This window comes from Hippocampus bargibanti, linkage group LG18, assembly GCF_051943395.1.
Source record: "Hippocampus bargibanti isolate YZ-2025 linkage group LG18, ASM5194339v1, whole genome shotgun sequence".
In the NCBI taxonomy this organism is placed as follows: Eukaryota; Metazoa; Chordata; class Actinopteri; order Syngnathiformes; family Syngnathidae; genus Hippocampus; species Hippocampus bargibanti.
In genome coordinates, this window is record NC_142751.1 from 7,770,952 (window position 1) to 7,797,668 (window position 26,717).

Consider the following 26,717-nt stretch of genomic DNA (forward strand, 5'->3'; position numbering starts at 1 on the left):
ATACATTGAAAATATTGCAAATCTTCACTTGGGTGTTATTTTGTGATCATATCATATTATCCAATACCTAAAGCGTCCCAATAAATCTGTAAGCTAAATAAGGGCCGACAATTAAAATACATTCACAATTGCATACAATGACCCGACGCCAAATGGTCGTGCCGGGAGCCCTTTTAACTGTCACTGATTGGGAACGACCAGCACCTGCGAGGCAGCAGGCAGGGCTGACAGCGCTACCCGTTGGTCGCCAATCCGAACGTGGCAGTCCGCCACTGATTGGGACGACCAGCACGTGCGCAGGTGCAGGCGGGGCCGACAGCACCGCCCGTTGGTCGCCAACCAGATCATGACACTTGCTGGTGTCATGGCAGACAAAGTGAAATCAATCCCATTGAAAATCAGCTGACCTCAAATCATATTAAGAGCATCTAAACAGTGACTAACGTACTACAGGGATAAATCTCTGTACGTGACTTTTCACTTGTGCACATGATGAACGAGCGGGGCGATATTGCCCAAACTTAGTGTGACGGCATGATTACATAGTGTGTTATTGGTGTGCCCCTGTGCACTTGATTAATGCCCCTCGCAAATATGCTGACTGGTGTTGAATATTGCACATTTTCGTTAACAACAACAACAAAACAAATCTCACAGGCATTGAAGGTAAACGCAGCAGATGAAAAACAGCAGTGAGATTGCAGTGATAAAATCAAAGTGTGCACATTTTTGCGATCCGGCGGCTAAGATTTATGTATTGGTTTCTGGTGTCACTCACATTGACTAATGGCACATTTTCATGTCTGGCTTGATCGCACCGAGTGAAGTCATTCATCAAACGACACCAGTCAGCTTTGGCTACTCTTTCGTATCTCTTTCAAGTGACTTGAGGTGTTCGAAGAAAAAAAAAAAAAAAAAATGAAGAACAGGTGTGTCTCCCCTCCCCCACAAAAAATGGAAAAACATGAGAAAGTAACTGATTATCATTTGCTGTCATTACCTCAGGTAAGCAGAATATTTGCAACAGTGGTGGATGGCGGATTAAAATGACCTTGCAAACCTTTAAACATTCGTTGGATACAGAATTGGTAACTTTTACCCGCTTCTTTTAAAGTGTCGATCATTTGCCGATGCTGTTCATTTGAATGCGTAGCCCCAAAATGGAAATGCTCTCGCAGGACATACGTACTTTGGCTAATGAGAAACAATTGCATTATTCATAGCAGTCTGACAGATTTCCTATGTTACTGGAACGAATCAAAAACTGCTGCTACCTGAAGTGGGCTTTCAATATGTCATTAAAAAAAAAAAATGTTGTGTAATGATTGCAAATCTTTTTCGAATGATGGCTTTTTTTGTATGAAATTCATAACATCATGTCTCTTATTCTAGTTGACTTTTGCAGGAAGTATATAGGTGAGACAGAACTCCAAGAAAAAAAAGTCATGATTAAGAACGAAATGTGTCTTGTCCAGCCCATGACAAATATTTACTCATGTTTTACAAATGTATGGATATCTAATGTACAGTGAGATTTAAACTGGGTAATAGATCCAGTCCAATTTTAATTTCATCTGCAATTTACCTTAGGTCAATAAATATTTGTTATTGTTACAGCTATTCTTTCTTCCATAGCAGTTGACTTTTCTAAATCCAATCCATATTTATGCTGGTTTTTGCTTGCAAAGTTCACAAAAGGTCAGAATTTAACAGATGCTTATATCTGGAGAGGGAAATCTTGACTCAAGAGGTTATATTGAACAATTTTGAAGAAGTTTGTATGCACATCACCATATGCCGAGACGAATCCTGCCATAGTGGTAGACTGATAAACACATTCACCTTAAAGTGGCAGTGGTGCAGGGTTGAATTCTGGCCTGTGTGGAGTTTGCATGTAGTTTGCATGTTTGTCAGCGAACCTCTTGGGCATGGACAGATTAGAAAATGGAAAGATGGATGTATAGCATAAAAACAAAACTCTATTGAGGTATACAATGTTGGGCCACCCTCAAAGCAATTTGTTCAACTATTTTCAACATCTTCGTGTAATTTAGAAACACTGTCTGAATGCATTAATGTTGGTGACGAACGGTCTACGATGATGACAAATTACACTTACCTGACCTCTCCGGGATCTTCGGTCACCAGCACGTCTGTCTTACAGCTGGCGATGGGATTGATGGACAGTTCCACTGGCGGCACCACAAAGCTCTTGCTGACAGGCAGCCATAAGCCTTGGCCCAGACTATAGAGTGATCTGCGTTAGCACAATCATGAGACGAACATTTCAAGCAAAAAAAGAAAAGAAAAAAAATAATCAAACACGAACATGCAACATGTCCTTTGTCTTACGGGAAAAGACAGAAACCTGACGATATGGTGAAAAAGTTTAATTATTTGACAAATTTAAGTATGATCGAGACATATCGACCCTCAACATACCTCAACCTCGAACATTGTTACCTCATTCACTGCCATCCCCAAATATATTCGACAATTTAAAACATGATGTGGAGTGACATTCCCAAATTTTCCGGTTATGTTTTTCTTGTGAGGGGTGCCAATAAAGTGCTGGTCAGAACTCTGGCAATGTTTATTTCCTTCCACAAGGTGGCAGCATTTGCCTTTTGTGCAGTCACCCTCAGTCAAGCTCAGATAACTACAGACATATATAACGTATGAATTAATTATTGTTTTCTGATGAAATAAGATAATGTAAGGTTTCTTACGCTGTATTCAATTGTGTTTATATAGTCCTAAAACTCAATATTCTGTGGGTCCCGGAATTTGAGTGAAAATGGCAAAAACCCTGCACTGGAGTGGACACATTTTTGCCTGACAGTGAATAAGTTAACAGAAGACGGACAATGACATGCAGTCGTCTCAAAGTTCGAGTGACGCCTTAGCGCTTTCAGAGTGTTGGGGTGACAGTTTCTACTGCTAAGCAATGGTTGCATTTGGGAAAGTTATGACTTCCTGTGGGTATTCAAGGTTTTGCCTTTACGCTTGGGTAGGTATTGACTGGCTTTGAAAAAAAGGGGGCATGAAAAATCAGCAATGGACGATGAAGTCTGTTTCGAGGATGTTTTGTCACTTGTCTAGCATTAAAGCCATATGTGGGCTGTTTGATGTGTATCAGCAGGTGGTAAATAAACACTCAAAAGGTGCAGAAGAAAAAAACCCTCAGCTGACATGCACTCATGCAAAACCTTGGTGGATATAATTAATGAAAATCTTCTCAGGTCAGAGCCACATTATCACACGCCCTTATCAGAACGCACAGCATCAAATATGCTCCAAATGCCAAAAACATCTTCTTAGATGCCAAATCCACTGACTCACTCACATTGGGAAAACTATCTCGCCGTAGCAGACTAAGAAATATTTCCCGGTAAATTTTCCATGGTGACACTATTGCGCTCGCTCAACCTCGCGGTGTTTCCCAAAGCGTCGTGTGTGTGTGAAGCCAAATCCCCTGCTGAGATGAAACTCTTTTTTTTTTTTTTTTTTTTCAATTGCCTTGGAAGTGAAGAGCAAGGCGGACTTCTCCGCCCTCGTCTTTACCCGACATCTACAACACAGACAAAAACACTGGTCTACGCCTCTTAATCAATAACTTCATTGATCAGAAATTGTTTGAATCTGTGATCCAATTTTGTGTTTATATATATATATATTTTTTTTAATGTTTTCTGTCTAGCAATGCATGTCGAGCGAAAACGGGGTGAAGTGCAATAAAAATAGATGAATATGAATACATAAATGGATGAATACATAAATATATATATATATATATATATATATATATATATATATATATATATATATATATATATATATATATATATATATATATATATACTATGTATTCCTGTATTCCTGTATTTATGTATGTATGTATGTATGTATGTATGTATGTATGTATGTATGTATGTATTCATTTGGAAAAGGAAGGGACGGTCATCAAAATCCATTCTCGTGTAACCCTTCTAATCGACTTCAGCAGGCCCATGGTGGTGGTTGGACTAGACCTCAGCAAGAAGTGCATTATCGTGTCCAGCCAGCTGTGTGTGTTCCTCCGAAGGCATCTTTATGCTCCATCTCCCTCACCATCACCATTCCCACCCCGCCCAAAATATTTATTTCTTATTGGCAAGACGGTCAATGGGGGTCATGCAGTCAGGAGTCGATTCTCAACTCACCTGAAGATTCTCTCCGGGGCTTGTTCGCCTGTAACCAGGTCGTAACCTTTCTCAAGGTTAGCGTATGGCCAAGGCCTTTTTAGAAGGAGAAGAAGTGATGTCATCACATAGCTGCTCACTTACAATGCAAGTACAAAATTTAGTGTAGCAGATGGAATACGTTCGATGGTACCCAAATAAAACTGACATATTAAAAGCTGTGTTTGCGCATGGCTAAAATGACCGTCTGTCACCGGCCATCTGACAAAACGGCGAATGGGAACTGGGATCGTGGCTGGATGAGATCCAGCGGACGGCAGGCAAAGGTGAACGGCAATGTGAAACATGAAACATGGCTGCAGTGGGCTGCATGGCTCATTTGACTTTGTTGTCCCCCACCCTCCCTTTTTAATGCCTGCTGGGTTTGTGCCCGCTTTCCAGCAGAAGCACATTTCAAGAACTTTTGCAAGAGTTATTGATTGTCATAGGGTTTTCACCCTGTTGAAGCCTTTGAAAGAGAAACAATAATAATAATGATCATCATAAGAATAAAACAAAAAAACAGACACGGTGCTCCAAAAGGCATTGGGAGCTTACTGCTTATTGACTGACAATGAAACTTTTGATGGCACAGCTGAGGTTCTCTGTGTCATGGAACATTAACAGCAGTGAGAAAGCGCAAGACTGTGAAAAACGACTCAAGCCCAACTAATTCATAATTAATCAATGACATGGCCACCCCAATTTTATTTTTTATTTATTTATTTTTTGATGGAGGGAGATAAGAACCTGTACATAAGGTCATGAGATACATTTTCATGTGCAGGCGGTGCTTACCCTTCATTCTGACCCCAGTTACTGTGAACGCATAGGTGTTTATGGACAAGATCCAGGGAATAGCCGTCGTGACAGCTGCATTCTCCTGAGACGGAAAGAAAAAGAGGTGGGAGCTATTTGTTGATTGTGAGCAGATGAATATATTTCCATTTTGAAAAGGAAAACCTCATTTTCCGACTTCACTTTTACAGAACAGAAAGATTTGATATACGGCGAAATATGTAATATTAGCCAATTATGACGGATTCAAATACAGCATGAGTGTATTGGCTTTTCTCGTATCAATGAATCCATTACCGCCCCTTTGGAATAAAATCCAGCTCCTCTCTGAGCCCTTGGTATTTCTCGATTTTCTCATGTTCCTTCTTTCTGATGTTCCCATCACTCGGGACCGCTACATCCACGACAACGGCTTTCCTTTCCCCTTTATCTATGACCACGATATCTGGTTGGTTGGCCATTACCATCTTGTCAGTCTGTATCTGGAAGTCCCACATGATTTTTGCTCGGTCATTCTCCACCACCTTGGGGGTGTTTCCCATTTTGACCTTGGGGTTTCCAGTCCATACTCCGCACAGATGTTTCGGTAGACTATGCCAGCCACCTGGTTATGGCGCTCCATGTAGGCTTTCCCTGCCAGCATCTTACACCCTGCAGTTACGTGTTGGATTGTCTCAGGTGCCTCTTTGCACAACCTACACCTTGGGTCTTGTCTGGTGTGGTATATCCCTGCCTCTATGGCTCTGGTGTTCAGGGCCTGCTCTTGGGCAGCCAGGATGAGTGCCTCTGTGCTGTCCTTTAGGCCAGCCCTCTCTATATATATATATATATATATATATATATATATATATATATATATAAAATCCTCGTCTTACCCACCATGGGTGGTGTCTGTCCCCCATTTTAGCTCGGGTCCTCTACCAGAGGCCAGGAAGCTTGAGGGTTCTGCGCAGTATCCGTGCCGTTCCCAGCACTGCGCTTTTCTAGATCGAGATATCCGATGTTGTTCCCGGGATCTGTTGCAACCACTCATCGAGTTTGGGGGTCACTGCCCCGAGTGCTCCGACCACCACAGGCACGACTGTCACCTTTACCTTCCAGGCTCTCTCCAGCTCCTCTCTGAGCCCTTGGTATTTCTCGATTTTCTCATGTTCCTTCTTTCTGATGTTTCCATCACTCGGGACCGCTACATCCATGACAACGGCTTTACTTTGCCCTTATCTAGGACCACGATATCTGGTTGGTTGGCCATTACCATCTTGTCAGTCTGTATCTCGAAGTCCCATAGGATCTTTGCTCGGTCATTCTCTACTACCTTGGGAGGTGTTTCCCCATTTTGACCTTGGGGTTTCCAGTCCATACTCCGCACAGATGTTTCGGTAGACTATGCCAGCCACCTGGTTATGGCGCTCCATGTAGGCTTTCCCTGCCAGCATCTTACACCCGAGCTAAAAAAATGGGGGACAGACACCACCCATGAGGGCTGAGGCCAGGATATATATATATATATATATATATATATATATATATATATATACACACACACACACACACACACACAAACATATGTGTCATGTTTTACGTCACACCACCTGTTAATAAAAAATATGGTACATAGGATTGATGGTGACATTTGTGGAGTCTTACAACAAACCCTGAACTGTTCTCGAAATAAACAGCGCTTGCTCGGCCCTCTTTTGGAGGTACAATAGTGGAAAAATGCATAATGGCCACGGCGGCGACACCATTCATATTTTATCACCTGTTGTTTAATAATTTACCGGCGAAGTTTATAGGCTTGCCGCTCACTCAAGGGAGAGACGCGTCAGCCATATAGGATGCTGTTAAAGAGCGGTAACAAACATTCTGATTGGTCTTTGTCTGGTAAATGGAGCTTTGCTGATAAGCAACATAAGCCGCAATAATGTTTGGAGAAGGTAAGATAATAGTTGCACCTAAGACAGCGATACGTTGGATGAATAATAACTGCTGCTTGCAAAGTGTCAGTCTTCTGTCGATTGACAATGTGGGTGCCAAATGAAAAAAGGCACCTTGTCAAAGCTGTATTTAATTTTTGGTGCATTCCTTATCTCTTAAATCTATTTCAGTATTCCAATGTTTTTTATAGCTCTGTTTAATGATAAAACGTGGAAAAGGGTTTCACAATTAAAAAAAATACAAATCAATATTTGAATCCTATCCCTTGAAATATTTTATGTCTTGATTTTTTAAATGAAATGTTATTAACTCATTAACTGCCAGACGAAATGCAAAAATGTGCCCACTCCAGTGGCAGTGTTTTTATCATTTCCACTTAAATTGAGGGACCCACAGAATATTGAGTTTTAGGACTAAATAACATTCAACATTCAACTCTTCTTTCATCAGAAAAAATAGTTCGATGGGTGTGGAGTTATCTGAGCTTGAAATGTACAAAATACAATCCAATAAAAAATGATTTATATAGTGCTTTAACAAAAGGTGAAGCTGAAACAAAGCGCTAACATGGACAAAAGGCAAATGCTGCCCCCTTATGGCAGAGGTCTTTGACAGAGGTCTGACCAGCAGAAAACAAAACCCCAAAACATTTGGAATTGGCGCTTCATGTCACACTTCAATTCCCGAATAAATTCGGGAATGGCAGCGAATGAGTTAATGGGAATAATCAGCCACAAGCAGAATTTATGTACAGTTAGATTGCAATCCAAACATCCCTTTACCACACACATAAACAACATTGTTACATTTCCGGGTTTTTGTAACATGCTTTTGTCAAGATACACCAATAATTGTGAATTGCAATCTGCCTTTAAACCTGTTTTGAGAAGGTGATTCTGTTTCTCGCTCAGTTGCCGTGCAAGTTGGAGATATCATTTTTAATTAGGAAAACAAAGGCAGCAAGGAGGTTCACGGGTCTTTTTACGAGGATACTTATGATGATGGATGCCGCAATATATTCTTCCTTAGTAGGGCGTTTTACTACGCGGTAGAATGAATTGGCTAATAATGGGGACGGCTCATCCTCCTAAAATGATAACTGGAGTCGTCACATTATTAAGGCGACATCGTCAGGGTAAACGGAGGTCCCGCATTTAACTGCACGCACCCGCTCTGGGGTGATTGTGTAATTACGTGTCACAAGGGAATTGTGTCTTTCTTCAAATAGTATACACATACCGTATTTTCCGGTGTATAAGGTGCACGGGACTATAAGGCACACCTTCAATGAATTAAAAAGTTCTAATATTTATATATATACAGTAAATGTTTTCCAAATATAAGGCACACTACATTATAATGCGCTACGGTAGAGGCTACTTCTACAGGGGGGAAATGGAGTCAATAGTTGCGAGATATGTTGTGGCTCAAGATTACTTCACATATAAGATGCACCGGCGTATAAGGCGCAGGGTCATCTTTTCAAGAAAATCCAGGCCTTCGGGTGCACCTTATACCCTGGAAAATATGGTATTTGTAATTAGCATGTTCATATTTTTACATCAGGGCGGCCCGGTAGTCGAGTGGTTAGCACGTAAGCTTCACAGTGCAGTGGTCGTGAGTTCAAATGTCACTCTGGCCTCCCTGTGTGGAGTGTGTATGTTCTCCACGGACCCGCGTTGGTTTTCTCCAGGTGCCCCGGTTTCCTCCCACATTCCAAAAACTTGCATGGCAGACTGATTGAACTCTCCAAATTCTCCCTAGGTGTGATTGTGAAAGTCTCTATGATGGGCTGGCAACCAATTCAGGGAGTCTCCCGCCTCGTGAGGATGAAGCGGTCAGAAAGATGAATGAATTAATATTTTTACAACAATAAATATTCATATTGTATTACACATTGCATTTGGCGGCCGCTTAATTGGAAATGGTGATGGTGAACTGCCGTTAGAACGTACACATTGTTTATAAGCCTCAAGGTACATTGGAATGAGATTTGAGTGACTGTCACATCGGTTATGCTATGCTAACCCCCTGAATTTTCACAGAGAGACTCATAGTGGAAATTAAGTGTTAATTTCCACCACAGTCTACTGAGTACCCTTGAAACAAGTACCAGTGACAAAATAAAAAAAATCCACCCCCGTGGAAAGCCAATCTCACTTTGATTAGCAGCGCTGAAAATCACCTCCATCTGATCAGAGCTCCCCCTTGTCCATGTTGTCTCAAGATACAGCATTTCTTGAACAATACTTTGCTGTGCTTTTGCGGCATGTTCCACTGCTGTGCTGGTAGAGGACATTGGTGGAAAGAGAGTGTTTTTGTGAAGAGAACCTTTAACTAGCGGACAGATTAGGACGTATCTCCGTATCCCTCCCCCCTACATCTTCCAAGGAGACTCAACGTACTCGAGGGCAATCACTCATCAAATAAACTCGGCGCGCAAAGAGGACAGACGAAAGGGGAAGTAAATTGGGAGTGACAAGGAGACCGGGCGAGACGAGGAGCAGTCATACAAGGAGAATCTTCTAATCCTGTGATAGAGTAAACGACTCCAAAATTGAATTAGGGTGATTGCCGATCTGGGTACGTGGAAATACACAAATGGCGATTGGTAGGCGATCCTTAACACAGCATAATCCACAAACGCCATCATTGGCATCTTGATGCGTAAGGAAGGATGGGAGTATGTGTTGCTTTAATCCATTATGCATCAGCCTTCAACGTTGCCCTTGACCACGGTGACATTAATTCACATACATTACAGATGTAATCCATTCTAATGAGCTTAGTCTTGATGTAGTGGGCACGCAGCGCCAGCAGAAGCGACGCCACTCAAGTGATGACATGACACTCTGCACTTGTGGCTTTACTTAAAGTCCTTTTTAATGTCAGTGCAAATATGCTTGCAGATGTTTGACTAGGAAAAGGGGGTCATTAGGAACCAAAGGACTTTCATTCCGACCCAACAGGGTGGAGGTTCTTCAGCAATTCATGTTCATTCTGGAGCGTCATGTCAACATGCAAGCCAAAATGTTTCCATATTAGGAGTGTCAAACTCATTGTTTTTGTCGTACGCCACATAGAAGTTAGGGCTTCCTGTTGAGGGTGGTTATGAATTTGCTGAAACCAATACAATGTGTCACCTCCTCCACATATTACTGCACAATTAATGAATAACTAGTTTTCAAATCTGAAATCAAGAATAATAACCATTATTGTGTTTTACCTATGACAATTGGAAATTTTGGTTCAGACTTTAGCAACCATCATAGCACTTGACATGCTTGATTTGCTTTCGATGCTCACCTTGACCACACGGGCGGATTTGTTTGCACACGTTTGCATTCACCAACCTGTGTCCTGGTTGCAAATCTGCTCACAGGGGTCGGTCGTCCTCTGTCCACAGTAGTCTTGCACCCACTGTGTTGACGAATTAGTATGGTAGTACAAGATGAGCTTGGCTGGGTTGAGCCAGTTGGAGACATCCAAGAAGCTGCCCATACCCATGACAAAACTACTTCCTGTGTAAGAAAGCCATGAAAAAAAGTTGGACGATGTTGTTTTACTCATCATATGACTTCATTTTCACACCAAATTGAAACACTCCTTTTGTTCCGACCGTATTTAAATGAGTATTTTATGGAACATCCTTGATAATTGCAGTAAAGAGTGTGTGTTCATCGGTGCCGAGTTACCTTGCTTTCTTATTGCTCCCAGGCCAATCATTAAACTCTGATCACTGAACAATATTATTCTTAATTGATGCCAAAGACTTTTACTTTCAAAGAGGGCGCCGGGGGGGATGGCGCCGAACATAAAGATTCCTTTTCCAGCGACGTGTTGCCGACTGTCGGCGGTGAAGGAAGAGAGTCCGGCAGAGGCATTCAGAGGGAGCGCACATTACTGCGTAAAGGTCAATACAAAACCTATTCCGGTGCCATAGTTGGGCACAAAAAGCAGCGATCGCATTAACATTCTCTTTCAAGTCACGGACGGATGAATACAGATGGAGGCACTCACTTGAATCGAAAAAGCGCAAGAAAAGTTCCCGACTTGGGTTTTTATTCCGGCAGACACATTTTGACACACCATTAACAGGCCCGCCGTGTTGCCTTCACTTTTGTTGTCGTAATTATTCCTTCACACTCACACTACATTCGGTCATGGGTGAACATTTGCACTGTACTCTGGAAAAATGTAAACAGCATCCGGAGGGGAAAATTCTGCCATCTAAATTCATGTCTGTGAAAATGTGACATTATATAACTATAATGGCACATGCGATTTGACCGTCAATAAAGAAATAAATAAGAACATACGTTAGCAAATAAAAAACATGTAAACATAAATGAATAAATATGCAGATACACAAACAAAAAACAAACAAACAAAAAACAAAACATACTGAGATACTCAAATAAATAAATAAACACATGTTAGCAAAAAAAACATGTAAAAATAAATACATAAATATGCAGATACATAAACAAAAACAAATGAACAAACAAACAAAAAATACTGAGATACTCAAATAAATAAATAAATAAAAATAATTAATAAATAAATAAAATAAAAATACACACTTGAATCGAAAAGCAGAGTAAAGGCAAATAAAACATTATTCCGTTAATTAAGTGTGGCATTATTATTGTGTTATTCTTTTAACAGTAGCTCATGTTTGTATGAGGAGTGTGTTGGGTAAAGATTTATATATTGGTGAAGTTTATCTGATGCAACCTGTGTGAGGGTGGTATAATAAACAATTACCTCTAAGTTACAGAGGCGGTTAAAAACCAAGCGAATAAGCGCATGGATTCATGTGTGCATGTGCGTAAGTGTACCACACAGAATATACAGAAGAAAAACACTGGCTAAGGCCATTTTCCATGAGGCGACTGAATAATAAGACAATATGTTTCTTTTTTTACCTGTCTTTTTCTCAAAAATGTCTTTCACAAATATATTTCTCTTCAAATCACAACGAAATAAAAGGTAGCTACCTTCCATAAGTCATTATTTCCTCACTATAAAGAATTTGTAGACGCTGGCTCACATCGCTGCTAGCTGTGGAGCTGTGGTCCATCACCCACAATACCCTGCCACAGACACACACTCCACATGGACCTTTGTCTGGATTTGTTGTATTGTGATTTATTTATTTTGCTCGCCCACTGACATGTGTCAGCCTGTTACACTGCTGTGTTGCTTGGCATTAGCTGCAGAGAAAAATGTTGCAATGAAACAGCAATATTAAAAATTTAATTAAAATTATGTTCAAAGCACCTTCTGGTTTGTTGTCCTTTTTTTTAACTTGGGGTAAACTATTTCAGTCCATGTGGCTATCTTAAAATTAAAGAGAAAGAGCTATCCATTTGCTTCTTATCTAGAGCAATGATGCCAATATCCGGTCCTTGAGATCCCCTATCTAGCTAATTTTAGATGCTTCCCTGTTTTGTGCAACACACCTGATTCAAAAGAAGAAGATTGCTATCAAGCTTGTTCATAGCTTGCTCATGCGCTGATCATTTCAATCAGGTGTGTTGGAATTATTGTCAAACTAAATCAACCACATCTATTCCGTGTTTTTTATTAAATGTATTCATTCATGTAAACATTTAGTGAGAAGTAATCTTGAATGTTTAAGCCTAATTTCCTCTTTTGCTATTGCAAGAGGGGATATTGGTGATTCACCCACAAATTATCCTATGAACAAATTCACTGCCAGAGAATATCCAAAAATGTGTCCACTCAAGTGCCAGGGTTTTTGTCATTTTCACTCAAATTGCAAAACCCGCAGAATATTGAGTTTTACGAATATATAAATCTTCAGTTCACCGTTAATTACTAAGTTATTTGAGTTATTTGAGCTTGAAATGGGGGCAGCAGTACAAAAAACAATACTTATTGATTTATATAGCGCTTTAAAAACAGCTGAAGCTGTAACAAAGCGCTCACATGGACAAAAGGCAAATGCTGCCCCCTTGTGGAAGGGGAAAATGCCAGAAGTCTGGCCAGCGCTTCATCAGCACCCCCACAAGTAAAACCAAAACTCGAACAAATTTGGGAATGACGCGCAAAGTCATGCTTTTACAATTCCGGAATAAATTTGGGAATGTCAGTGAATGAGTTAACATGCAATGATTTGTCAACTCAAGGCTATCTGTCATTTGAATCGATTCCTCATGTTTCATGCTGGCAATGATGTTGAAAAAGCTTAAAAAACTGACAGTTGAAAGGATAGAGAATAATGGCGACTTCCTATTTGAAATAGAAACCACATGGCACTTAGCATTGAATGAATGGGAAACGCTGCAAAACAAAATCATTTTCCGACTTAAAGGAGAACTCTGAAAGAATTTGATGTCTCCAAGGTTTTCACACAAATGCTGTACTTCCCAAATATTTATCGAGCCAAGTTACGATACATTAGCTCAAGAAAAAAATGTTGCACCAAAGTACTCATGCTAAAAGAAAGATGTTACTTCAGGGAAATTCACCAAATTGCGGTTAGCTTGAAAACCCTCTATTATTCAAAGGACTGTTTGGCAACGGGCCAACCTGTGGGTTAATTGTACCTTCTGTGAAAGAGCATTTCACTATCGTGCCTATCGCTAAATGCCGTTGGCACAAACTGTTGAAGGACAATTTATCAGGAGTGAGTAAATGAAGAAATAAATAAATCTGACTGGTGGAGGGGAAATCGGATACTAATGATGCTGCGCGACAAATGCGCTGTGACGCAGTGGTTGGGAATCGGTGCGTTGGGTGTGTTGATTCGTGATTTTCTTGTCCATCGAGCCTAATGCACGTCGTACTTACCATCTGCAACAAAGTGCTCAGGCACATGGAGCGTGACCTTGACAGTAAGCGGGCAGGAATCCTGCGTGGCGTAGACAATGGCGACGACACAAGTGCTGATGGTAATCAGCGTCAAGGTGACCTTGTTGAGAGGGCTGTGTGGGTGGCCTGCATGTAAACAAAGAGAAACAAGGTTAAATTGTTTTGGTATGGCTCATTTCGCATCGATCCAAAGCGTCAACAGATGAGTGAAATCATCAACACTGACACAGAAAAGAAAGAAGAAAGAACAAAACATGATGAAACCCAATAGTGTTGGAAAGAGACACTGTTGGAATAGCCAATACTATGGGCTGTATAATTTCTTTTTCGGCTGATCGGAATTGGAATCGCAATAAGGCTTGTTTTATATTGTATGTGTTTTTTTTTTTCAATTTTTATTTTTTTAATTAAACTTACTACAGTAAAGTCTCGTTATATCGATATCGGATATGTCGATAGTCCCGGTTATATCGATATTTTTTCGGACTCCCTTGAATATCGATATAACGAGACTTTACTGTATTTAAATGCCCACATTTCAAGCTCAGATAACTCCAGACCCTTATAACTTAGGAGTTAACACATTTTTTCTCCTGGTGAAAGAAGAGAGACTAAGGTTTCTTATGCTGCAGTTAATGTGTATGTAGTCCTAACACTGAATATTCTGTGGGTCCTGCAATTTGAGTAAAATGACAAAAACCCTGGCACTGTAGCGGACATATTTTTGCATATTGTCTGGTAGCGAATGAGTTAAATGTGTATATTTTTTAAATCTTTTATTTTGCAAAATACACCCTACATAGAATCCAAATGGATATTAGTGTTAAAAAAATAGGTTGAAGTTACATATCTTGACTGATAGAAAAGTTTTGTCATGGGTGCTGAAATTTATGGGTGAGGCATTGCAGGTCATGTTACAAGACATACTTAACATTTATTTCGGAACATGATCCCTATTTTTTTTAATGTGCAATCTGCACTGTTTAAATGATTATTATAAACTCCAAACATATATAATGTGGGGTGGGATGGTGGGTGGGTCAATTCCTAATGGTTTTCGCCACTCATGGCCCGGATCGGTTCTTATCACTCACAAATCACAGGGCGTTCTTCATCCGATGGCGTCCAGGTTATAATGATGTATTGAGATAAAATCAAACCCAGATGCAGATAAACATCCAATCTGTCTTCTGACAGCAATTAAAAAAAAACAGTTAAAAACAAATAAAATTCAATCAGGCCCCCCTTTTTTAGAGGAGATTTATTTTCGATGACACCCTTGCAAATTGGTTATTTTAGTTGCCCTTTAGCTCCGTCCCATTCACGGGTTCACGGGGAATACAATTTGGCCACCTAACCCCCAACGTGAGGTATTTCTCGCCATGCATCATTAAAATACTACTACACATAATAATAATAAATAAATAAATAAATAAATAAATAAATAAATAAATAGTGAGGCTTAATGGGTAATGTAAGTTATAAGGACACCCCTGCGCTGTTTCGAAATAGCGCAAGACATCTGAAGGTCAAATTCATGGGAGTCAATGTGAGGGCAATGAATTAGTGTGATTGAATCACTTGTCTGTCACAGCCCCAAGTCCGGGAAGGGACATCAAGTGTTTAGTCTGTGGGGAAAGTGCCGGGCCGGCTAATCCCTTTGTGGGTGTGGGCGATGTCAGCGGCCTTGCGAATGGGGTCTCTCAATTACTATAAAAGCCTACTGAGTAGACAAACGCATGTGCACTCACACTAGCAAACATTTGCTGTGCGACCACAAACCGGACACACTTCAGTGTTTGTACATGTGCGCGCCGACAGCGAATGTGTGTTGAGGCTTAAGCGCTTTCTCTCGAAATTCCTTTTTGCCTGTGTGTCTTGAGCACTTTGTGGCGACCGTAAGGCGGCTTGCTCCTCACCTTTGCCGCGTCGTCGTCCTCTGTGCTGCTCAGTGAAGAACTTTGTCTGATTGTCGTCCTCGGGCTCTGACCCTGATTCTCCTTGAGGACCAAACATGCCTGTGGGTACTTGAGAAGATAAGATAAAGTGTTTTAGTGTTAAAAATGCAGAAGCACTTACTATTTTTTTCCAGTTTAATGAAAAAAAAAAAAAAAAAAAATATATATATATATATATATATACAGTAAAGTCTCGTTATATCGATATCGGTTATATCGATAGTACCGCTTATTACGATACTATTTTCATTTCCCTTGCACATTTCTAGTCTTTTTATGTATAATTAGTACCGTTTAGTACGATACCCGGTTATTACGATAATCCGGTTATTATGGTGCTCCTTTTCATCCCCCGCCGGCCATTTTTGTTGTTTATATCGATATATCCGTCGCGCCATTGGTCAACTTGGTCACGTGTCTTGTTACGTGAGCCGCCATCGGTCACGCCATTGGTCGACTTGGTCACATGAGCCGCCATCGGTCGCGCTATTGTTCGACTTGGCCGTGTGACTTTGTCACGTGACACGCCATCGGTCGCGCCATTGGTCAACTTGGTCACGTGTCTTGGTTACGTGTCACGCCATCAGTCGCGCCATTGGTCGACTTGGTCAGGTGACTTGGTTACGTGCCCAGCACCCGTGTAGCAGACCCATTTTCAATTTCAGACGCTAGCTCGTGTGTAGCAGACGAGATTGAAGTGTTTGTGTTAAAAGGTAAAAATGGGAAGCAGAAGAAGATTGACGACTTTTTTAAATTGTATACATAATACAGTAAGATGTAAGCGTTGCAGTTTCCCTGTTGTGTTATGTACATGCCCACTGTACTGTATATGAATGCAATCGTTTTTTGCAACAATGTTTCTTGTTTTGTCTGCTGAAGCGCGATGATTTTGAAAATTATTAACATTCCATACTGTGTATTAAAGGACAGCCGATGTCACTTTTTATTCAAATGCAAATAAAAATGACTTCACGCCAAGACGTCTTGCATTGCTTGTGAATCCAAACAATGGCTTCAGATTCGGATAATATGCTTTCTTGTTACACATCCAGTTATGAATATGTTTCAAATACACTGTAGTTCTGAAGATTAAAGCATACATGTTTACAATAATTAAAGAATTATATGTGCCATTTTGAGGCAACATTGGGGGAACATCTCTCACCCAAAAAAAAATGGAGCTAATGGCCAGCTCCGTTTCTTATATGGCGCTTGGCTGGCCTCTTTTGGCGGCTTTTGTTTAATGCAGTTCGGCGCAGGATCGGATATATCGATAGTCCCGGTTATATCGATATTTTTTTCGGACTCCCTTGAATATCGATATAACGAGACTTTACTGTATATATATATATATATATATATATATATATATATATATATAATTATGATGTCACTATGTTTTGAAGCAATGGGCATATCGTGGATTACATGATTGGAGGAGTTGCTATCAATGTCCACCATAATTTAAGTCCGAATTGCAATAGCTAGGAAGAATAAAAAAACAACAACAAATATTCGAAGAACGAGCTAAAAGGAGCGAAGATTCTAAGGCATGTTTCAACCATGTTTCCCTTTTCTTCAACGAAACAATTAGGCTGCTTGTGCTCATTGCTTTCATTATATGACTCCCATTATATTTCATGATATTACTGAAAAATAAATAAATCACAAATGAGAGTGCCCGCATTCTGTGCACGGTACACTATCAGGACATGCCAGTTCAAATGTTAAATAGACTCTATGCATTGTGAGTACACTTAATAAACGAACCCTTCCCAAGCCACAAATAAAAGTAATGATGAAACTATACGTGGGAGAAAATAAAACCCAGTGAAAGAGCCATCGTGAATTAGCAAGGGGGAAGCAATTTCCCGAGTGCATTAGCAGCTCACTGAACATCAAAATCAATTTGGGGTTTATTATGAACGCCGTCACAACTCCCGCTGCCGTTTCTGTTGGTTTGTCATAAAATAGTCAAACGTCGCATTGCGTTTCTTGCACAGCCTTTAAGTGTGTGTGTTTTTTTTTTTTGTGGTCAGTCATTTTCATTCTCTCAGCACGATTATCTGGCAGTAAAAAAGGGAAGCTTTTATTTATGTATTGATGTATTGATGTATTTATGTGTGTATTAATGTATTTATTTATTTAGATATATTACACAAACGATATGTATTGATGATGCATGCATTAGTGGCTGGTGTATATTAACTCATTCACTATCATTCCGAATTTATTTGGGAATTGAAAATATGACTTGAATTTTTTCGTGCAGGGGATGCCGATAAAGTGCTGGTCAGACCTCTGGCAATGTTGTTCTTTCCTACAAGGGGGCAGCATTTGCCTTTTGTACATCTAAGGTTTCTTACACTGCACTGAATATTTATGTCCCTAAACTCAATATTCTGTGGGTCCTGGAATCTGAGTGAAAATTACAAACACCCTGGCACTGGAGTGGACACATTTTTGCACGTCTGGCAGTGAATGAGTAAAAAAAAAAAACATCACCATTTCTGATATTTCAAGACTACTCTAAAAAAATATTGGGAAAAAATAAATCAATGAGTTTGTCAGGCTTGGCTTTTAAAGCCATTCAAGTGTTCCTTGGAAAAAGAGAATTATGTTTCAACATTTCTGGCCTATCTTCCGAATGAGTTTAAACGCTTGGAAAGGAGCTCCTTCCTTTGTTGGTGACCTCCTCATCAGCAAGAGTGGCAAGTCCGTCTTCAAGAGGAAGCATTAAAGTGTCATGTGAAGCAGGTCTTTGCGCCGAGTATGCAACCTTCATCCTGGGGGTCCTGGGTAAAACTAGCATTTACAAGCCAAAGATAATCTCGGAAGTGGTCCTCGGCGTCCCTCAATGTCATTGAAACCGCAAAAGGCATTGTTGATATTTGTTTCTTAAGCCAGTTTCGTAAGCTGTTTCAGTGTGCAGACTTGATGCATTGTCTACTGCTGACGTATTTTGGCATGATCAAAACACAGTGTATCCTTTTTTTATCTGATTTGGTTTCTTTTCTCGGATCTGAAGTGATCGCTCGTCCATGTGCTTTACTTGTAAAGATGAGGCATGCTGCCCCAAAACAATGCTGGACTCTATTTTTAGCCTTTCTTGTGTGGCATGATAATGTGAAGTGACATACCACTTTATTGTCAAATGTGCTCTGTGTGTGTGTAACTACTAATAATACCAACAATAATATCTCTCTCTCTGTATATATATATATATATATATATATATTATTATTATTATTATTATTATTGTTTTTTTTTATATAGAAAAAAGGCAACCGTTTGTTGTGTTTGCCAGCCCAAGCCACCCACTTTTTAATGTTCATGTCATCTGATAAAGCCTTTTATTCTTCCCATTATAACCATAACCAGTGACATAGAGTACCATAGGCTGGGGAATAACCCGACTTCTTCAAATACTCCCTTTCCATTAGAAGGGATAATGGCCATTTAAGGGGGTGGGGTTGATAATATCTGTAGGGTTTTGAGCGTCTTCGCCGGCGTGAGTGTGTGTGTGTATGTTGACCAGAGATGACAGGCCAATTGTGCTTCCAGGCTACTGCAGTGGTGTGATAAATATAACAGTACCAGAATACATTGGAGATCACACTGAACAAAAATTGTTTTGTACAGTATTTTCCCATCTTCCCTTTTAGAAGTGCTCTTGCAGTTCATTTCAGTTCATTTTGTTTGCATTTTTTTCCTCCATCTTTCCGGGTCCCTCTGCGGTGATATCCTCAAAGCAAAGTCTCAACAAAGCATCCATTTCAAATGCACACTGGTAAACACAGCATGGCAATGAGATAAGTTTTCTAATTTTGTTTGCAAAAAGCCATATTCGGCTCCAGGTTACAATGACCTTTGAGCATGATAAACATCCATACAAATCTAAGATGAATAATGTAGATGCAAAACAAACAAACAAACAAAAAAAACAACCTCTTCAAACACTATCATGGTATTAATAATTAAATCAGTTTGAAGAACAAAAACTCATCTAACACCCAATCCTTCCATGTGACCCGCATCATGGATGTGAGATAGAATTGTGTGTTTATATATATATATATATATATATATATATATATATATATATATATATATATATATATATATATATATATATATATACTACTTTTTTTTACAGCTGGAAATGGAGTCGGTGGCTGCTGACAGTTGTTGCGAGACCTGATGTGGCTCAATATTAATTAACATATAAGGTGCACCGGCGTATAAGGCGCAGGGTCATCTTTGAAGAAAATTTAGGCTTTTGGGTGCACCTTATACACCAGAAAATACAGTATTCTTACATGTTCACAGTATCATTGTTTCTTGAAAAAGATAACCAAAGCCCCATACAATTGACAAACTGACTAACGTACTTGCCGGTTTATAAGGCACATTTGATGATTCTGATTCTGATTTGGTGCACCTTATACAGTAAAGTCTCGTTATATCGATATCGGATATATCGATAGTCCCGGTTATATCGATACTATTTCTATGCACGCGCGGAGAAAATTACATGCAAACAGGGTCGGATATATCGATAGTCCCGGTTATATCGATATTTTTTCAGACTCCCTTGAATATCGATATAACGAGACTTTACTGTATATGGACAAAATTTGAAAATACACCATTCATTGGGTGTGCGCCTTGTACTCCGGTGCGGAATATAAACCAGAAAATATGTTATATGGCTTTCAAAAAGTGTGAAAGCAAGTAAGGTTTAGGAACTGTGAGAAACTGATATGAGGTTAGCTTCCTGCGATGATATATGACATATACGTATATTTTCATTTTAATGCACCTCAACACCTTTAACTCTTGATAGCGCTCCATATTTATGTTGCAGGCAAAGAATGATTATGTAGGAGCAAAACATGTAAAGGCAATACAGCCACATAATCCGAGACTGTTTTTTTTAATTGACATAAACTCAACTATTTACTTTGGGAGATTTTTATAAATTGGTACAAGCATATAACATCTGGTATTTCCAGACTGGGCAGGTCCCAGGGCAATAATTCTGGAGAAAAATTCTATGTTACATCGGAAAGACTCGTATCTACAATGCATTCAGATGCTCTGGCATTGCTAAATACTGCATGTGCAGTTGGATTTATCACACACAAAAATAATGCAAAGTTGGACATGACCACATCGACGCTTTTTTTCCCCTCATCTCAAAACCACAGATGTTGGATTTACGGAATGCAAGTGTCCACTTGCGTCTGTTTTCGCATGTGTTTATTCACACTGAGAGCAAGCATGCAAGTACGAGCTCGTAAATGAACCCGACAGGCGCGGCAGGCCCTCACATGGCTATAATCACATTAAGGCGACATCACGGCCCTTCTGACACCAGCTAAATATGTCCAAGTCAAATGCAATGCGAGGCAGCATGCACAATCACAAAAAAATGGGATGTATGCAGATGAGCAACTTAGGATGCAAAACATGGCGTCTGAGACGCTTGTCAAAACTAATCGGAGGAGTCCACTTGGTTGAAATAAAAAAATAATATTGGTCAATATGAATAGGCATAGTTAAAATTGCTGCTATGATTAGTGTCGCAACGAAGCCTTAGGACATCGTCGGTACATGATATAAATAGTGTGCGTGTGTGTGCATATACATAGTGTCTGTTGTTTTGGGGGAATTGCCTGCCAAACAACAATTCTGCTTTTAATAGTCCACAAAATGGTCCTTGGTTGACAAAACACAGACGTGAAAGCAAACACTATACTTATAGTACAGGCACTCCCCAACTTACGAACATTCGAGTTATGAAAAACGGCACATACGTGGGTACTGTATGAATAAAAATGTTTGGACAGAGATAATTTTCATTAAATTTTGTATTGCGTGACTTTTTCCGGCAAAACTCGCTTGCGATTGGCTGCGTACTGTGCTTCACGCACACGCACGCACACAGACACATTGGAGGTTTCAAGGAATGGAAGTTTATACGACGGACACCAAGGCTGAACAATCAGCGCCCGGCTCTGCTGAAGTCTTGCAAACGACTTCAATGGCAATGAATGGGTTAATTTTTACATTATCAGTGGCGTCTTGATATTTACACTTGATATTTTGGGGCAACTCATTTCATCTTCAACAGAGAGAATATTTGCAAGCATAATAAAGAAGATCTAAATATATAAATAGATGCAGTTTAAAAATATTATATAACTTCATGACGTACCTCTGGTGTGGCTGGGGACCCTTCGGCGACTGGTCGATGAACTGTGGACGATGTGCTGGTAGCGAGAAATGTCTGGCGGGGTTTTAGGAACGCGGAAGCTGTCTTGGAAGCGCTGCATCAAATCTTCCACTGCGTCTCTGTTCGGGTCAATGGCTGCGGCGGATGATGACAAGAGTGAAAACGTCAGATGCATCACAACAATTGCCAGGGAAAGTATGTTTTAAAGAAAAAAATACAGGAAGGAATCTCAAGTCGATTCTGGGGCAAGCGCAAAATTACTTGTTTTAGGACATTTTTTGGAATGAAAGGATCACATGCTACATGTGCCAGTATCCTGCCTCATTAAAAACATGAAAATCAATCAATAAATAAGTGACAATTTCTAGCTTTCAAATGATTCTATCAATTCAACATTTGCCTCATCCCTCTCTCGAAAGGGATCCTGCCAACATTTCCTCTCTTGGCTCAGTTTCCATCATTCTGATTGATGACAGCAGAAAACCTGGCTTTGGGCAAAGTGACCGTGTCGTTGAGAGAGAGAGAGATTGAGAAAAAAGCAGCTCTGCTCACGTTCCTTTCAACTAGAAAAGATAAAAAGGTGGGAGCTATAAAAGTCAACCGCCATTCCACAGTGATCTTGCAAAGAATAATGGCGAGACATTTGTGCCGTTCAGCGGCATCCAAGAAGGTCAGGAATGCTTCGGATAATGCATGTCATCTGGTTATTACATTTTGGCATTTAATGGCCGTGTGGGAAATGAAATTACTGAGACACAATACATTCTCAAATGTTGTTTAATAATGCTTTCCCCAATTATGTGTTGCGGACATTTTCTAATTAAGAAAATAATAACCACAGTAATAATTGCCACCATGAAAACATATATTTTTGTATGAAAAGAGAGGATTGCAGAGTTATGGTCATGTAGAGACATGATAAAATGAACAACTGGACCTCTCCCATTATGATGCAACAAAAGTGTGGCATTTACCAATTTGGTTTGTGGAGCTGCTTGTTTTAAACTAAATATGCTTGATTCTCCCCCCAAAAATATTTTTTCCCCTTCTTTTTCCCAGGACCTGCCCCCTTCCGAAAAAAAAAAAAAAAACAAAAACAAAAAACAAACAAATGCTGAATATATTACTGCTAATAGACTTCCACCCCCCACTTTTGGAACCTTGAGTCTTTTAACTCACAAATTCACATTCCCGAATTTGTTCAGGTTTTGTTTTTTCATACTTGGGTGCCGATAAAGTGAAAATCTTTTTTTCCACAAGGGGGCAGCCTTTCCCTCTTTTCCATGTTAGCGCTTCGTTCTAGTTTCAGCTGTTGTTACAGCGCTAGATAAACCAATATGTATGTATTGCATTGTATTTTGGATAGCCACCCTCATTTCAAGCTCATATAACTCCAGAACCATATAATTTAGGAATTCAATTCAAGTGGCAATGACAAAAACCCTGGCACATGTGACATGGTTTGTTTATTTAATTATTTGTAAGCTTCAATCCGGCAATAGATTTACCCACTGGTAACAAGCAGTAAGTTAAGGTTGGATTAGCGCACACATGATGGAGCAAATATAGAGGGTCTCTAGGAGAGTGAAAATAAGGTTTTTAGTCATGGGGAGTAAGTGCCATAAATTCACTCCCGTTTCTCTCATGTTTGTTTGGCAATGTGTCTCCCCAAAATGTAACTTTTTTTCCAGATGTGTCATTGCTTTGTGGTGAAGCTCATTGGGGGAAAAAAATGATGATAATAATACGTTAAAAACAAAGAAAACATTAAGAGGCAACTGCAAGAAGAAAATGATTCTCGTGACAAACAAGCCAACTTCAGTCTAATTTACACTGTGTGCCAAGTGTTTTACATTTGTGGCGTCAAAACCTCATCACTCATCAGCTCATTGCCAACCCCCCTGGTTCCCCTTGGCTATTATCAACATTTTTTTGATCTGTACATCTGACAAAAGGGAACTCTCCAGGAATACTGCCGGTGCAATTTGGATCACAATCAAGCATTCAAACAAGAATAAAAAGACAAAAGGAAAGAGGAAGGTAAAGAGTGTAAAACATCCCACTGCGGCACTCATGCGTAACTGAAAATGTTGGTTCCAATTTAAATTGGCAATCCGTTTGATTGCAATATTTACTAACTCAGACTTTGACATACTCAAATCAAGATGCCACTGATAATGTAAAAATTAACCCATTCATTGCCATTGAAAAGCATGAGGTGGAGCGACATTCCCAAATTTGATCGGGTTTTGTTTTTTCTACCGGACCTCTGGTATTTTTTTTCCTCTACACGAGAGGGCAGCATTTGTATGTTGTACAGCCGTTCCCATTTCAAGCTGATCCAACTCCAGACCCGTACAACTTGGGAATGAACTCATTTTTTCCGATGAAAAAAGGTGAATCGATATTTGCTTTGGGGTTTCTATACAGTACCACCATTATCGAAATCTGTATCAGTGGCACCGTTGGTCACGTGACTTTGTCACGTGACCAGCTTGTGTGTCTTGCGCAGTGTAGCAGACGCCATTTTCTACCATAATAAAGACGGCTTACAAAGCGTTGGACTTCGGACCTCGACCAAAGATGAGAATGTCACAATACTGTAGTCTTCTTATACAGTATACAGTTGTTTGACACCAATTTCAACCATGGGGAAACAAATTGTGATATCCGAACAACGTACAAGGCAATCATGGCTGTGGGGGACAATCCAACAAGAAACTCCTTCATCACGAAATAGTTTGAGCAGCTGCCCCAAGGCCCTGGGTGAGGGTCGGTATCGGTGGAGGCACGACCAGGTCCTCAAATCCATCACTGAAGCAATCAGCAAGGGGATTGCGGCAAGCCGTTACACCCAAGCCACTGCGAAGACCATTCACTTTGTTAAAGAAGGACAAATGTTGAATACATCAAGCAACCGCTCTGCTGGTTTGCTCTCCACGGCCCGAGACTGGGTGATGACAGTTGACCTGGAAAGGCAACTGAAGTTTCCAGCACACATCACCCAGACCAGGTTGAGACCTGACATCATCTTGGTCTCTGAGGCCACAAAGCAACTCTTCTTGCTGGAGCTGACGGTTCCCTGGGAGGAGAGGATGGAGGAGGCTCAGGAAAGGAAGAGGGAGAAGTACCAGGAGCTGGTGGAGGAATGTCGGAGGAACGGGTGGAGGTCGAGGTGTATGCCGGTGGAGGTGGGCAGTCAGGGATTTGCCAGCCACTCCCTGAGCAAAGCCTATGGCACACTGGGCATAACAGGTGCAAACCGCAGAAGAGCCATAGGCAACAACGTGGAGGCAGCAGAAAGAGACACCAGATGGCTCTGGTTGAGGAGGGGAGAGCCGTGGGGGCAGTGGAGCAGTAGCATGCCACTTGGACACAGGCCGGGGCCTTGCAAACCCCGGTCGGGTCGCCTGGAGGAGGGTGTCTGTTGAAAGACCCGAAACACCCAGTGATTCTAGGAATCAACACTGATGATGTGTCCAAGTTTGTGCATCAGCAGATGTATTGTTAAATGACGTGCCGCAGAATACTTCATCAACGTAAGTCATGTAAACGTTGCAGTTTTCGTTTTCCATACATGTATTTAATTGTGTTGTATTCAGATATCTTTATCGCTTGCAATAAACTGTTTTTCATATGTTTGTACATGTTGGTGTTCATGGTTTCTCTTGTGTGTACAATGTCAACAATGTCGAATGATACGCAGAGTCACGATTGCAAGAGTGCGTTATAAAAATTAAAAAAAATGACATTTTAAGTTTATTTTTCACTTCACTACAGTACAAAAGCATGCTAGATACGCAATCCATGAACCCAATGAGAAAATTACATGCCATATCAAAGATCCCCCATTTATTGCCCCTGCTTCATGCAATACGGCACTGGATCGGACATATCGATAGTACGGTTATATCGACATTTTTTCTGACTCCCAAGAATATCGATATAATGAGACTTTACTGTATATGTATTATTAAAACTCAATATTATGTGGGTTCTATAATTTGAGTGAAAATAACAAAAACTTTATCTTACCCTCCATGGCAGAGGATCCTTCAAACCTCTGAGAGTGACTCAATAAACCCCTGAGAGTCACTCATCGAACCCAGGTTACCAACCACTGGTCTACACCGACTGGTATTCATCATTCAGGTCTCAAAACGTGCAGCTAACACCCCCAAAAAACATGAAAGGATAAAATGAATGTCATCTTCCGTTGTGTAATGTGCAGCTGTTTAGTTGAGAGCAAAAGTGTGTCTTTCTGTGTTCATTCCACTGGGAACCATGTTTCTTTCCAGAGCTTAATGGGAAAAGACAGAACACAAGGGGTAAAAAAAATGTTTCAGACTTATTTTCCTGGTCTGTTGTCGCATTGGTGGCTTGGCAGTGACTCACTTTTTATTTGCTCCTGGCGATGTTATAAACTGAAGTGCAGCACCCTGATTACGAGCAAGGGTTGGAGGGTTAACCATGTGCCACAACTGAGCACTTCCAAACAGGACACAGAAACCTTTGTTTCTATTTTCAGGCTCAAAAATAATTCCTCAGCCAGGGATTTCCACTCCACAGATCCAACAATCCCATTGCTGTCAGGAGAGGGTCTCTATCAAGGCATCCATCATTTTTCCTTAGTGGTATGAGAAGACTGAGTGAAAGAAACTCATGTTGTGCTATGTCGAGAGATGGGGGGTGGGCTCGGTTGCCATGTCATCCGAAGGCTACCAA

At 40.4% G+C, this 26,717-nt stretch overlaps 1 protein-coding gene across 5 annotated transcripts in view; it reads right to left on the minus strand.

Annotated features, from left to right (window-relative positions):
• Positions 1–26,717, minus strand: part of astn2 (astrotactin 2) — a 287,375-nt gene that overhangs the window by 91,244 nt on the left and 169,414 nt on the right. For 4 of the 5 annotated variants that reach the window (XM_089020242.1, XM_089020241.1, XM_089020240.1 and 1 more), the window contains 7 exons: positions 21,975–22,127; positions 15,716–15,823; positions 13,776–13,922; positions 10,310–10,477; positions 5,019–5,103; positions 4,203–4,277; positions 2,120–2,257 (listed from right to left, as the gene is read on the minus strand). In XM_089020242.1, the coding sequence (XP_088876368.1) occupies positions 2,120–2,257; positions 4,203–4,277; positions 5,019–5,103; positions 10,310–10,477; positions 13,776–13,922; positions 15,716–15,823; positions 21,975–22,127 (874 nt within the window). The remainder of the gene's footprint in view (positions 1–2,119; positions 2,258–4,202; positions 4,278–5,018; positions 5,104–10,309; positions 10,478–13,775; positions 13,923–15,715; positions 15,824–21,974; positions 22,128–26,717) is intronic. The other variant, XM_089020239.1, reaches the window with a different exon arrangement.